This window comes from Perna viridis, chromosome 10 (assembly GCF_037379345.1).
Source record: "Perna viridis isolate PV_CMFRI_1.1 ecotype Kerala chromosome 10, ASM3737934v1, whole genome shotgun sequence".
Lineage (NCBI taxonomy): Eukaryota > Metazoa > Mollusca > Bivalvia > Mytilida > Mytilidae > Perna > Perna viridis.
The window spans coordinates 31,864,213-31,879,941 of record NC_142454.1 but is presented as its reverse complement, the minus strand read 5'-3'; the positions used below and the strand labels follow the sequence as shown (position 1 = coordinate 31,879,941).

Genomic DNA, 15,729 nt, shown 5'->3' with positions numbered 1-15,729 from the left:
ACAGATAAAAAATCAAGCTTATTTTCAATTATAGTCTAGAGCACTCGAATTATCAACCCAAACAATATTCGCATGTTTACATGTTTGTCTGCTTTTAATATACATATAAGTTTCTTAACCTTAGAGTATTGAAGTGAGTAGAAGGGGTGGCAAGTTAAGGTGTGGAATTAATTATTTTTTATCATGCGCAAAATTTAAAAGGCCACCAAAAATCAAATAACTAGTTTTTTCTGTTCAATTGAAACGTCCAATTGCAAGGTAGTCGCTCGACTTAACATATCAAACCTTGATATTTGTATTGAAAATAAATGAGTGCCTAGGGTATATCTATTCACTTTAATCTCATGAGAAAATACATGGAAATACATGTCGGGTTTAGGGCTAACATTTAAACAATAAGACTTAAATTGGCTCATTTTACTGATATTGTTCATGCATGTTCGAACAACCAAAAAGAATACGAACAAACCAGTATACAAGTAAGTAGCTAGATCTTTCTCAACATCAAATGAACATCCAATGACATTTTCAAATGTAAAACATATGTTTTGTTTTGCCGTTTGATTTGACGATTCTTTCGTTACAATATTTTCTCTCTGGAGATTAATTTCATTATTAGTTGCTATTTACTATAATTTTTATATGTACACGTCTGTTTCTTCGATTGCCCTGCTGCTTACACGTTTGCCCGAAAGTGCTTCAAAATCCTTGTTTAAGAAATTTTTCCGAACATTTGCTATTGCTAAATCAAAAATACCATTTTATCTTAGGGCGCTTATCTCCTTTTGGATATATTAGTGTAAAACATTGATGATTATCATATCTGAGTATTCAGTCTAATCACCGCGCTTTAATAATGTCCTGAAAATGGTTTATCAAAATGGGTTTTCAGGGTAGTAACATACAAAAAAGAAAACAAACAAGAATTATGCAGCGAAGTAGGACTCCGACGCTATGTTGAATTGTACTTGTTTGGTGTTTGTCAAGTAATTCAGTATCATTACCGTTAGATATCACACTATTTTTTCTATTTTATTTTTTTCAATTGAAGATCTTATTATACTTTCGTGCTAAATGTCACGAGTTGCGGAACTAAGTTATTTTTCATATTGGTGACACAAACAAGACAGAGAGAGAGAGAGAGAGAGAGAGAGAGAGAGAGAGAGAGAGAGAGAGAATTTTCAAAAATAAATCTGGACAATTTTTCTAAAAAAAATATGAAAATAACAAATTAGGAATATTAATTATAGTACAATTAACATATAAACTCTGCAGTTTAGGGAGGTATAACAGATAACATCACTCAGACTCCAAGGCGATATTGTTCCCTCGTATAGTAATCTATTACATCTTCGTCAACAGCGGAAAGTTAGTTTATGATGTTGTGTATGCTCTAATATTCATACTTTTTGATATGTTTCTACACATTGCCTTCGTAATGTTTCATGGTGTGTAGGTTTTGTAAATAGTTTGCTAAGAAATAATAGTTTACATTAAAAAGAATCAAAATACTTAAACTTCATATTGTTCGTTCTGGTAATATGATGTAAAAGAAATATTGAAAAACTGCAAGAAAAGTTAAAATTATGAAAAAAAAAAAAAAATGGGCGACAAGTTGACAATTAAAAGTTCTATCCCCTTTCATTATCCAAGAAATTCGTTTACCGCGGTAATGGAACAAAAAGTTTGTATGGAATTTTAACTCAATTTTCAGTCTAATAAATAAGAAGCTCATATTAGTAGCGGCATTACATTTATTTGATTTTATTTTCAAGGATACGGGAAATAGTTAATCCCTTATTTATGCAATATTTCTAACTTTGCATGTAATTATGATCATCACCATTTTACAAAATCGACGATTTCTATCTGTACGTCCGATCGTTCGACAATTTTGTTAAAATCTCTTAAAGTAAAACGATACGACATTTGAATTTCTGTTCACTTGTAAAAGTGATTTTTCATCGGCTTATTAGAAGTTACTCGATTTGGCAAACAAACTGATTGTCTCCTGAAATTGGAGTATCATACCACAAATATTCTGCCCCTCTCTTCATTCTAATGAAAATGGTATTAGACTTCTCGTCTGGTTCACCCCCTTTGACATCCCAATTGAAGTACTTTATAATAGTGCCGTCATCATATCGATAAATAAACGCGTCCAAATCTCTTTTCCCTTGAATAAAGACGTCTCCAAATTCATTATTACTCTCTGAAACAAAGATACATACAATTTAAACATACAGGAAATAAACAAAATTTTAAATTATTTAAGGTTATATCTGAAATTGTTATTCGTACAAATGGTACAAATATGAAAAATACGAAGTATAACCCCTAAAAAAATCAAGGTTAAGTCTAGGTTTATCTAAAAATCAGGCAATTGATGCAATATGGTATGGAAAAAACACCGTATTAAAAGTTAATTTTAAATATATGCCCCATCAGAATCAAGGAAAAAGGTTTTTCTATACCAATATGGTCAATTAAAGTATAATTTCATTTAATTGCACTGTAAATGAAGGATAGATATTTCTGTCAAAAACCTCATTTTTAAAACATTCTATTGAAAATTTTCTGAGCAAATTTCCGGTGATGCTGATCCAAAGATGGTCTTTTTGAAACAGAGGAAAACAGTCTTGAGTAAAGTTATTTTGTCAGATCGGTGAGTTTTTGACATGCATGTTTCAATTTCTTTTTATTTTGAATAAATCTTATAAATAATAAAACTTCAACTGAACATCTGTCAGAAGAAGTTTATGGTTCTTGCAAGACACCAAGAATGCTGCCTTCTGAAGTTGATATAAAAAAAGAGGAATTGGCACTATTTCAGCGGATGTAGTATTATACGATGTTGGGCGCAAAAGGGTATACGAAAACATTTGGTTTTGCGGATGCTAAATTGTGCGCAAAATAATTAAGTGAAGAATAATTTCTGTACCAAATTTGTTTGGCCTAATCATACAGGCTGTCCAGATGAAAAATGCGGTCAAATCAAAGAAATAGTTAATAAGTCATTGTAGTAGTGTTAAAATTTTCTATTTATTTTATGAAAAAAATGGTATTCTTTGTTTTGCAAGTTATATAAAATAATTCGTGGCAATAAAAACGACCCTCAAGTAAATGTATTGTTTACGCTTTAAGATTGATTAATTAAATGGACACTTCTTTTTGTGAAGTAGGATGTAATTTTGTTTTGCAGCAAACTACTTTTGACAAATATTGTTTTTGTTAGTTTGTTTTGCTTGAGTTTTTCTCACCTAAATAATTTCGAACCAACAGTTCTTTCCAACCTCTATCTATTCTAACAAGCGACGTGTTATGTTTTGCACACATATTAGCAGCTTCTGGTTGAGTAAACTGGGTACTTCCAACACGAAAGCAGAAGCAAGTTTTTGCATTATAGATAAACCCATTTTGCTGAGGGCAGTCGTCAATACTCAGAGTACAACCTTAAAAATATCTTTTTTCTGTTAATTACAATAAAACTGATGGTAATAAGTGATACCAAAAAAAAAGTTGCAGCTCTGTAAAAAATAAATGTAATAATTTATTTTCGCAATGTCGTTTTTTTTTTTTTGTTGTTTTTTTTTGTTTTTTGTTTTTGTTTTTTTCCGCGTTGGACAGATACAAAAATATAAGCGCTAAAATAGTATACATTTTAATATTATGAACAGTCAATTCTTTTAATCAGCGAAAATTGATACTCGCGATTATGTTCAGTTGACAGAATACGCGAATATAAGTTATCGCAAAAATAAATACGATTACATAAATTTATTAAAGCTACCAACATTAATTTTGTTTAAGGCCTTTACTATGCCGTACAGAGCTATTTGTTCTGATATAATATTTTGCGTCAATTATACCGCATTACTATATGCTGTTCTATATCGTTGCTGTCTCGATAAACGCGGCTATGTAAGATTTCTTTTGAAACTCAACGTACGTCTGCGTTCAAATAACTTCCAAACTGCATACATTACTTAAGACATAAGTTCTAAGCCATTCATATTTCAAAGCCTGCCGATATATAGGACATATTTTTGATGCAATGACCTTAATACTAAAAAAGCATAATTTAAATTAACGAACAGCTACATTAGAATAACTTCCTACCTTTGATGAGGTAGTGGTATCACCAATCATTTCCTACCTTTGATGAGGTAGTGGTATCGCCAATCATTTCCTGGCATAAGTTTTGTTAGCTGTGGATTAATGAAGTCTTTATCGTACAGTCTACATTGCTTAGAAATACTTTCGTACTGATAAGACAAACATTTCTTATTCGCTCCACATTCCGATAGACAATCTATGGGACTTCTAGTGACGACAAACCCCAAATTAGGCTCTATTATTGCTACGTTATCGTAGTCAGGATTAACTATGCTACGCAGCGCCTGTTGACGAATTTCGATACTTTTTACGAATACAACCAACAAGTGAAGAACATGTACAGATTTGTTCACCATCTCGTATCTGTTACAAATGCCACAGAACATTTAAGTTTCAACAAACAAAGACGTTTAACATTTACTCTACCCTTGGCTCAATTTTTATTTGGATAAGATGTTCGAGTTCTCATCACCTTTCAACTTTCATTTTTAAACAGTGTATTATTTTTAGTCTGAAACTTTTACAATTTTGTAAAATGCACAACGTTTTTATTTGTATTGTATATAGATTTTCTACAAACTACCAGTTAACGTAATTTTATTGAACGCTACCATTTGATGTGGTGACGCCCTACTATGAATATTTAATTATGAAGAAAATGATTAATAATATATAATTTGATGACGAGGAAAAATTTGTTTGCACAAACAGGATAACTTTGACCAAATTTAATGCTATTTTTGCTCTTATTGATAAGTCGTATCTGGATCATTTTGCAATTTTACAAATCGAACAAATAAAACCTGCCAATCAGCTATCATAGCTGATGATTTTAAGAAAAAAACAATGAACACTGAACGTCTTGTATGAAAGACGAACGAACATGAAAGCAAATGTGGAACGATTCCAAATGTAACGTATACGTAATACTAACGATCTAATCGTACTAAATACAAGATGTTAATGTTTTGAACAAATGCAAAGTAGATTGAATTAAATTTGTTTATATTTAGTAGAATAAATAAAGTTAGTTCAATTAATGAAGCAATAAAACTTAGACACTAATGAATCGTTATAATGTATGTAAAAGAATTATATTGAATCGCAAATTGATGTTTTTTTCTTCACCCGCCGGCGGTTTCTAACTACCGTGATAGAATTCTTACAATAAAGCGTAAGGAACAAGGTTATGTTGCTACAAGATTTCAGTCTTCAATACAAATACTGTTATTCATAGTGGATCTTTATCATATATCTATCTTTATCTGCAAAATGAATCTGATTTGTTCACCATGTAGATTTCACTCTTGTGTCTAGACAAGACGAGACATGTAATTAGCAACTTAGCACGTGCCTCTGGAAAATCAGAAGACGTTTATCCTACTGCAATACATGTGTCACACATGTACATTGAAACGAATGTGAAAAAGATGTACCACAAGCGTAATAAACATGTTTCTCGCCACACATGGGAAACATGCGTGACACACATGCGTTTACATGCGTGTGCTACGCATTTGAAACGCATGTGCCAGAAAATACACGTATCATGCGTTTGGAATACGCATGTAACACATGCGAAATGTTCATGTGTTACGCATGTGTTTGAAACCGCATGTTACCACATGTGTCCAGAAACGCATGTGATACATGCAAAATTTACATGTGTTACACATGCGTTTTAATGCATACATGAGTGCTATTCATTGTATTAAGTGTAAACATATTATTCTCAAACTGATGGTTAAACATCGTTAAATTTAATTTCACAGTCAGTTCCAATCACAATATAAATGCCTATGTGCATTTTGATCTTTGTCTGTAGACCACAGACTGTGATTAAGTAGCAGTCCACCTAAGAATCATGCAGTGGGTGATTTATCGATGTCAGATATTTGAACCAAATTGACTTGCAATATGTAGGATTTAATGGAAAACCAGAATTAATGTAAAAATGAAAAATGTTTTCACCGTAACCATAGCAACGACCATTCCTTAGCAACCACCAGTTTTTGGCCTAAAAAACACAAAAGCATCACAATTTGAATGTATTTTTTATATCTAATGGTGAAAATTTGTCAAACTACATAATTATATTAATGAAGTATGTCTTAGGAAAAACAATTCACAATAAAGTACAAAGCAATCTGATTGGTTTAGATCTGTTTACCATAGCAACCAAAATTCTTAAATTATAACAATTTGAAATGTACGAAAATAGGCTAATTTCAGACCCGTTTTGCGAACAAGAGCAAGAAGATATTAATTAAATGTATGCATGGATGTGCAGTAGCTGCTCTCCATTGAAACATATCAAAAATAAAAATATGTAGCATATCTTTGTTTCTTGCTCATCTGGACCCAAAAGCACCCCCTGTAAGGACTTTTCTTCTTCTTAACATTTTTCATACAAACTTTGCCAGACCATACCTTTTTTGTCTTTAGACCTATACTTCTAATATTTGGTATGTTGGTATATCCTCTCAGGGTAGATTGTTGCATACCAGAGTGGGAGACTTTTGACCTTGACCTTTAACTTCAAGGTCAAATAACATACAAATTTTGGCAAAATATGATACATACTTTTGTCTGTGCTATTATTTTTTGGTCATTTTACTTAGATATATGATCTTTGGCATTTACGTATATCACACCTAGGCAGGGAGTAATGTTTTAGGTAGATGACCTTTGACCTTGACCTTTGGCCCCGAGGACAAATAACATAAAAGTTATGGCAAAATACCATAAAAAAGTTTGTCTTGGCCATATTGTTTTTTGTCTTTTTACCAAGATATCTGATTTTTGGTATGTAAGTAAATCACATTAAGGTAAAGTGTAATGTTCAAGATAGGATAATTTTTTACCTTGACCTTTGACTCCAAGGTTAAATTACATACAAAATTTTGGCCAAAAACCATACAAAATTTTGTCTGGGCTAAAATCGTTTTGTTTTTTCACTTAGACATCTGATATTTGGTATGGGATTATAAAACCTGAAGGTCAGGCATCACTTACTAGGGTGGTTGACATTTGAACTTGATTTTAGATCAAATAACATACCAAAATTTGACGCCATTCATACAAAATTTATCCATACCATAATGCTTTTTGTCTTTTGACCTAGACTTCTAATATTTAGTATGTTGGTATATCCTCTCAAGGTGGAGTGTTGTGTAGTACCAGAATAGATGAAATTTTACCTGAATTTAACCTGTCAACCTCATGGTCAAATAAGATAGACATTTTAGCAAAATACCACCCAAAGTTTTGCCTGTGCCACAACTGTTTTGCCTTTTCACTAAGATGTCTGACATTTGGTATGTGGGAATTTCACGCCAAGGTTGAGTGTCATGTACCCAGGTGTGCGACTTTTGAACATGATCTTTGATCTTATGGTCAAATGGCATACACAATTTTGGTTAAAGTTAATGACTGATTTCACGCAATATTTCACCTCACAGTATTTCGTAAATGTGAAGAATCACTTGCCCTTTATCACCTGATTGTGCGTAACTCCAGTGGCAGTACTAATCTTTAACATCTGTTATGGAATATGTGTTTCTAAGGAGAAGAACTCTGAGCTTAAATAATTATACCCCACGCAATGCAGCTGTGCAGGGTATAATGTGTTTGACCCGTCTGTCTGACCGTCAGTCCATCAGTCCATCTTAAGTTTTCCGGACTTTTTTTTTAAACACTTGCAGGTATTGAAATACTTTTTTGGTTAATAAGTTCACCATGATAAGTTAAAGGTCAAGTTTACTTTTCGATAATTTTTACCGACATTACAGGCTTTCTACTTATCAAAATTCACAGAAATAACCGTTTTTTTTTATTTGCAGATATTGACATGATTTTTATTATAAATTAACCGTGATAAGTTAATAACTTATATAACCTATATCATACATTTCATTGACTGTATTAAAGTTTACTTCTAATCTCATTATGGACAATAATAAGTAGAAAGATCATGCAAACTTATTGACTATAAATTAAAGTAGTTCGCATTTTACAATTATGCAATTTATTCTTAAATGCCACGACAAGATGAAATGTATAATTTTAGGTTACCCATGTTTGGTTCTCACATAGTTTCTAGACAGCTACAGGTAATAGATGTAGAGTAACAGGCCAGTAAACAAACATTTGTTATTTTTAGCTGTCCTTGCCAAAGGCCAAGTAAGCTTATGCCATCACTTGGCGTCCCTCCTCATCGACAAATTGTCAAAATTCTCCTCCTCTAGATAATTTTGCTCAAAATTACTGTTGGGATTTATGATCCGTGAAAAAAACATAGCCGCTGTTACTAAAAATAGAACATAGATGTCTAAAGGCCTTTTTTAAACCGTTGGCTTTAGCGTAATTCTGGCAGGGGATAATATTGTCCAGGATTAAGAAAAGACCTATGCCAAAATTCTGCAAACGATATTTACAAATGATGTAGGAGTTATGACCCCTATAAAAGTGTTTTTGGCATTCCTCGTATGTACAACTTTGAAAATATTCTCCTCAAAAACAATTGTTCTGTATAGTATTCCACACAAAATAAATGTTGGGATTCTTGATCCATGACAGAAACATAACCCCTGTTACTACAAATAGAACATAGGGGTCAGAAGGCAATTTTTTGCAAACTCAAAGGTTGTTGCCCTTTTTTGAAGGGTTATATAGTTCAGCATCGTAAGATTGACCAATACCGACATTTTCGAAACGATTCGTCTACTAATGTAGGAGTTATAGCTCCTGAAACAATTCTTAATTGTTCCACATGTACATGTGCAATTTTGAAAATCTTCTCTAAAACCATTTAAGATCAGTTAATGGAAATAAAGCATATTAATTTTTTAGTGTATTTTGTATTTAGTGTATTATAGAAGAGTTTTTTTTTTTTTTTTAAATAATTCAAAAACTCTTGCCTTCATTAAAGTTCTGGTTCAGGTCATAAAATGCTATTAAAAGCATTTCCTGCATTTGACTATTCAGTTAATTTTATTTTAGCCTGTCTCATTGCCATTTTTTTCTAATAAGCAAATGGTAAACCAGGTGAACGATTCAGGCTCCCTTAAGTCTCTAGTTATCCATTTATAATGTTGCTATAATATATTACAAAATTTAATGTTCATTTTTCAATTGTTATCTAAATTTCTGGCACAAAATTTCATGCTGAGTAAGTCACAGTATTGTGACATTATGTTAAAACAACAAAATTATAAAACATTTTGAAATATTCTGTAAACAAGAACCTACAAGAATAATCATGGGAACCAAGATTCTAGCAGAAATAAAAAAAAAACGTAATCCTGGGACATTTTGATAAGATGTGCATTTCAGTAATACAGGAGTTAAAAAAATGGAAATGGGATATAATGTCAAGAGTTGATCAAGAAAAAACAAGAAATATTATTCTTGGGTCTGATTGAATTCTCTCAAAATACAGAAATTAATAAAAACAATTTAGTTTCAGTCATATGACATCTGTCCTCATTAACACTGATCAAGTCAAAAGTTGATGTGTTATTTAACCATGAGGTCAAAGGTCAAGTTCGAATGTCAACCAATCTACTACGAGGCGCCTCGCCTTGAGAAAACATAACCCCACACGAATATCAGATGTCTAAGTAAAAAGACAAAAAAAAAATATAGTCCGGACAAAATATGCTATGATACTTGGCCAAAATTTTGTATATCATTTGACCTTGGAGTCAAAGGCCAAGGTCAAAAGTCATCCAGTCTAGAACATTAAACTCTAACTTGATGTGGTTTAAGTAAATGTCAAAAAGGTCAGATATCTAAGTAAAAACAAAACAAAAAGTAATGGCAAAGACAAAATTGTGTGACATATTTTGCCAAAATTTGTTTGTTATTTGACCTTGAGGATATACCAACATACCAAATATTAGAAGTCTAGGTCAAAAGACAAAAAAGTAATGTTCTGGACAAAGTTTGTTGTAAAGTGTTAAGAAGAAGAAAAGTCTTTATGGGATGTTTTAAGGTCCAAATGAGCAAAAAACAAAGATATGCTACATATTTTTATCTACTACACATCCATGCATACATTTAATTAATTTCTTCTTGCTCTTGTTAGCAAAACAGGTCTGAACATAGCCTATTTTTGTATATTTCAAATTATCAAAAATTAAGATTTTGGTTGCTATGGTAACCAGATCTAAACCAACCAAATTGCTTTGTACTTTATTGCAAATTGTTTTCCAGAAGACACACTTCATTAATATAATTATTTAGTTTCGTAAATTTCCACCAATAGATATAAAAATATACATTCAAATTGTGACATTTTTGTGATTATTAAGCTCTAAATTGGTGGTTGCTAAGGAGTGGTTGTTGTTATGGTAACGGTGAAAACATTTTTCATTTTATTCATTGTTTTTCTTATATATCCAACTGATTTAAAGTCAATTTGGATGAAATATCTGATATCAATAAATCACTTTCAGTGAAAATTGCATGATTCTTAGGCGGACTGCTACTTAATTATTAATGTTATTGATATGTCTTAACACAGGCAATAACATACATGTACTTGTACATGTACACTCTGTATTTGACACCTGATGCTTTCAATTAAGGCGCTCGTTCTACTTGAACCACAATTTTTTGTTCCATTATTGGTAATCAGACGACATACCAGACGAACAAAAGGTAAAATTCCTACAGTCCGTGTGTATAGGTTAATGGAAAACAAGCCTGGAACATACATCTTTTATTTGATATATATATATACGTGTACATGTTTTGTTTTCCTGTTCAATTTGTTATTGCTCAATTTTGAATAAGAAAGTAAAGGTGAATTTGATTTACATATTAATTATCTGTTTAAAGAATTTCAATAAAGAAATTCAACTTAGCTCTATATTGTGGATGGGGATCGATATCCAATATGAATGTACATATTTTTATTATACATGTAAATCATTTGCATACTAGTCTAATATAATGGGCTCAACAAGGGTACAAGTTTAAACATAAAGGTTTTTATTTTACTCTTTGTGAAACTCTTTGAAGGGATAATTATTTATACATTGTTTGGTAATTTTAACTACATGAAGTTCATTTAAACTGCAATATAAAATAGTTGTATTAAGTCTTGTGGACGCCATTTGAGAATACAAATGTTACTGAAAGACAGTACAATGTTAGATTGTTTCTCTGACATGGAAAGGTAATATGAAAACAAATCTGCTGTCATTCGGGCAAAATAACAGGTGTGAATTCGTATATTACCTACATCAATAAGTTGAAGATTGAGTTTTATAGTTTGATATAACCAATATGATATATTCAGGGAGATTGATTATAACACAACTAAATATAATTTCACTGTTGGGTGTTGTTATGAATGACAAAGATCGTTACCTGTCTACACAAATATTTTTGACTCGTTGAAAAAAATCTGAGAACACATTTTGTGCCTGATTGAAAATTTCCTAGGTACGAAATTTCTACTAAGAAAGATACCGAAAAAACTCTATTCTTTGGTGAAATTTTTGTGTCTTTTGAAAACCTTATATATGCAATTTTATCTTGTTAAACGGTTTAAAATTAAGTTAAAACTGGTTACAACGTCATTCAGTCAGTTTTCAGTTTTCCTTTGCAGGAAATATCCGAAGGTGAAGTAACTCAAAATTTATTGGTCAATTCGCTCCCTCGGCAAAGTTGATCTAGAAACACGTTATGGCAAGCTTAAAACTGAATGACTGCGATTGTTTAAAAATAAAATAAAAAATAAATGTGAAGTTAAGAAATCTGATCCCAACAAATAAAGACACGAACACGTTACAATAAAAGCGTTGTTCAATCTTTGAAAGGACAACCGAAATTGGGTTCTTTTGCCCGTCACGTCTCGCGAACGTTCTGCCTTCTTATTGAAAAAGTAAAGATGGAAACGCGATTCGGACAGTCATCTGCGACGTTAGATAAGTATTTATGAATAATTGGAAATGATACATGTGTTTGTCTATATATTTGATACAATTGTAGACCCTATTTGGTTTCGGCGCTGGAATGTTTTTTTGCTATTTTGTGTTTTGTTTTGTTTTTGTTTTGTTTTGTTTTGTTTTGTTTTTGTTTTTGTTTTTGTTTTAGGTGTTTCATTTAAAGCATTGTATACATGTATAACTTAAACAACGTACAGTAAAGAAGGAAAAAAACTATTTATACATGTGTTTATGCATGCATGTAATATCCATTTTACTTTTTAGTGTGCTTCACGATTTCAATTATGTTTCAAACATGTGGACAAAATTATTTTATAACTACGAAAATGATTCTTAAGTTCTATCATATGCTGTTTATTACTACAACTGCAAGCTATTTGCATTGAGGGCCGCCGATGAACACTCAACTCTTCTTTTTGAACAATATGACTTTGATAAAAGTGAGGTAGGCCTCTATTTGTAGATCTAGGGTACGTTGGCAAAAAATTGTCAAGGTGGAATCTATCATATAAAAATTGATAAGAACTGTCTTCGCCAATATGAAAACCCATTAAATTCTCGGTGTACAGTTAGTCAAATTTATCTATCTGTCCTTCCGTCATCTTGTCCTTTTTACAGGCGAGCGTATAACGGTAAAACAGCGAAAGGTCCAACGTTTTCGCAACAGACAATAGACATTCATACTTTGTAGGGGTACACGAGAGAAATGTGCAAATCAGCTGGTGTTGAGGGAAGAAAAACTGGACATTCCAGAAAAATAATTGTTTACATTCTTTTAACTTTTCGTTCAAATAGCATATGTACATCTCTTGAATAAGTTATTATGCGCAAAAAAATGTTTAACCGAAATTCATATACTTTTCCAGTATATTTTTATCTAACTTTTCAATGTAATACTCGACCGTTCTAGGAAATGTATATGAATGAAATCGTAACCGGATTACTCCATCAATGTCGTTCTGTTCGGACAGTAAAATTGGCTCTTCTCTTGTAAGATCACGCTTTAAAAAGATGACGTGGGGTAAAATGCTAGATCTTAGTGAAGAAAGTCGTATTACAAGATCAATTATTTTTATTGAAATTCACCCTCCCCATTTAGAAATTTATCGTTTTGTGTGCATGGTTTGACGATGATTTGACGTCCGTGAAACTATGGAAAATGAACACTTTTACTTGTATTTTGTACGGATACTTTACGAATAGAACCAATTGTGCGTTTTGCTTATTTTGACCTGCTTTTAAGTTGGGTACGCATGATTAGTTCTAACAATAAAAGTGTCTGTGTAACACCCCTTCAAGAAAAAAATGTTTTTACAAAAAACTCTGCTTGGGGTAGAGTCGTAAAAAATCCCTTACCTTCAATTTATGTTTTTATGTATCAGTATTTACGCACTTGGCTATAAATTAACTTTATCTATTATATATTATCTTTAGATATTGAATTGTTCCTACGATGTAAAATCTCTTTCATACGATTAATGATTTTATGTGTCAGTATTTACATACTTGTCTATCACTTTACCCCTTCCCTTTTATTTACCGGCAATTTGAGCGCAGTTACTTTAATGTCTACTTGCTGATAATGCTTGGATTGGCAAACTGACTTGATACAAGAAGTTATTGGATCAGTTTGCATGCACATGCGCCCCCATTTTAGGTGAGGATGATGGAATTGCGTTATACTTTGACATTGCAATGACCGACAAATTTGTACTTGCAACCGTTACTGCAAACAATATTATGTAAACAAATACATAATAAAATAAGGTACATGTACAACAATATCACAAATAACTTTAACATTTATCCTGAAATGGTATAATAGTACTTTAAGATTTCTATAGCCACAATAAAAATTTGCAGTATTCTTGTATATACATGTAAATAATCTGTTCTCGCCCTGAACAAAAATAATGTAGTAAAATCAGGATGCTCTTACGAGTTATGTAAGCAGATTATTAAATTGTCTTCTAAACTACTAAATCTACAGCAAATTGATGGTACGCAGATAACTGACAAAATTCATTGTCCTTTGGACTTCTTACTACAAAGGATTCAGGAGGGACTTTAATTTCAAGAGAACTGAGAAAAACGTAAATCATCATTGTAGAATTTATATAATAATTAAAATAGGCCTGATGATAATGCACAACCTATCTTAACAAATTAATCGTGTGACATGCCAACTTTCCCTTCTTAAATTGCTTCATCAACGAATGAATACACGTTTTTAAGTTTGACTGGAAAGTATCACTAGTCATGACGATCAGTGGTCATCCGATAAAATAGTTTCCATTTTATTTATTTTTTGGGAAAATATCTTTTACATAATTCAGATAAAGAGCATCATTTTCCCGATAAAAGGAATACATGATAATTTGTTTTAGATAGTGACTTCATCATGGTTTACATCATGAACCGTGATAAAGTCCCAATAAAAATCAAAACGTAATTTATTTCTATGGCTTTATCTTTAGAAATTGCATTGTCACTGACATGTAACATACTTTACCTTCAATTAATATTTTCCTGTGTCAGTATTTACTAATTTTGCCTATCAACTAACCTTGTCTTATTATGTATTATCTTTAGAAATTGAGTTGTACCTACCATGTAAAGTCCTTTACCTAAAATTAATGTTTTATGTGTCAGTATTAAAATACCTGCCTATCAATTAACCCTTTCTTTTTATGTATTATCTTTAGACAAAATTGAATTGTACCTACCATGTAATTTCCCGTATCAACAATTAATGATTTTATGTGTCATAATATACAAATATATTTTTTTGATTTTCTGTTTTGTAATTGTGTTCATGTAATGTTGCAATGTGTAAGAGTTATCAAGAGAATCAAGGTTCTAGCAGAAAGTTAATATTGCAAATGCTTCATTTGTTTTATTTTTGTGTGTGTGTATGTTATTTTCTTGGTCTTCAGTTGGTAAATGTAACCTAATGAACCTTATAATAAGGTCAGCATTATTTTTCTATAAGGTTGAAGTTATAGGATGATTCCTTGTTAGATGTATTATTACATTGATTGATTATTTTTGCAGAATAATTAACCGAATCCCCAATTAGGTCGAAGTAAGAAGCGACTTTTTCTTTAGAAATTATTGGCACTGAAAGGTTCAAAAATAGACATGTTTGCTGTCTGAAGTGTGTAGTTTAAGTTGTTGTAGTTAGAAAGGTAGCGTAAATTTCTAATATGCCTTTTTATCACATACACTAAATAAGTGTATGAGTACAAGAAACGTAAAGCACGATAGTTTATTCCAGTTCTAGGCTCTCTAAGGTCTCTGTGTTACTTTTATGTGAGCTGATAATGAAATAGAATTGGGAGATTTAGGAAGACTATTTCTTTTATTACATCAATGATAAATATATAATTCAAAAACTGTTCATGCGTTAAACGGTTTCAAAGTTGTACCACTAACATCATACAGTCGATTCTGTAATATAATAACAAACGAACACATAACAAGAATCCAGTTGCTTTAGAGGAGACAAGATGGAATAAAAACCTCACAGAATTTGAGTTTTCATATCAATGGGTTTTGATCTGTTCCATTATTCTCCAAATAGGTTTAACAAACTGATTTGTCCAAGCAGCCTCTTGGATAAATAAAAGTTAAAACGAAAATTTTCTCTGATACA

General features: G+C 31.6%; 1 protein-coding gene across 1 annotated transcript; it reads right to left on the bottom strand.

Annotated features, from left to right (window-relative positions):
* Positions 1 to 1,367: 1,367 nt before the first annotated feature.
* Positions 1,368 to 3,583, bottom strand: LOC148605409 (uncharacterized). Its single transcript, XM_088550359.1, has 2 exons — positions 3,261 to 3,583; positions 1,368 to 2,212 (listed from the first exon to the last, which is right to left on the bottom strand). The coding sequence occupies exons 1-2, from the start codon at positions 3,334 to 3,336 to the stop codon at positions 1,980 to 1,982; spliced, it is 309 nt and encodes a 102-aa protein (XP_088406485.1). The 5' UTR covers positions 3,337 to 3,583; the 3' UTR covers positions 1,368 to 1,979.
* Positions 3,584 to 15,729: the final 12,146 nt, after the last annotated feature.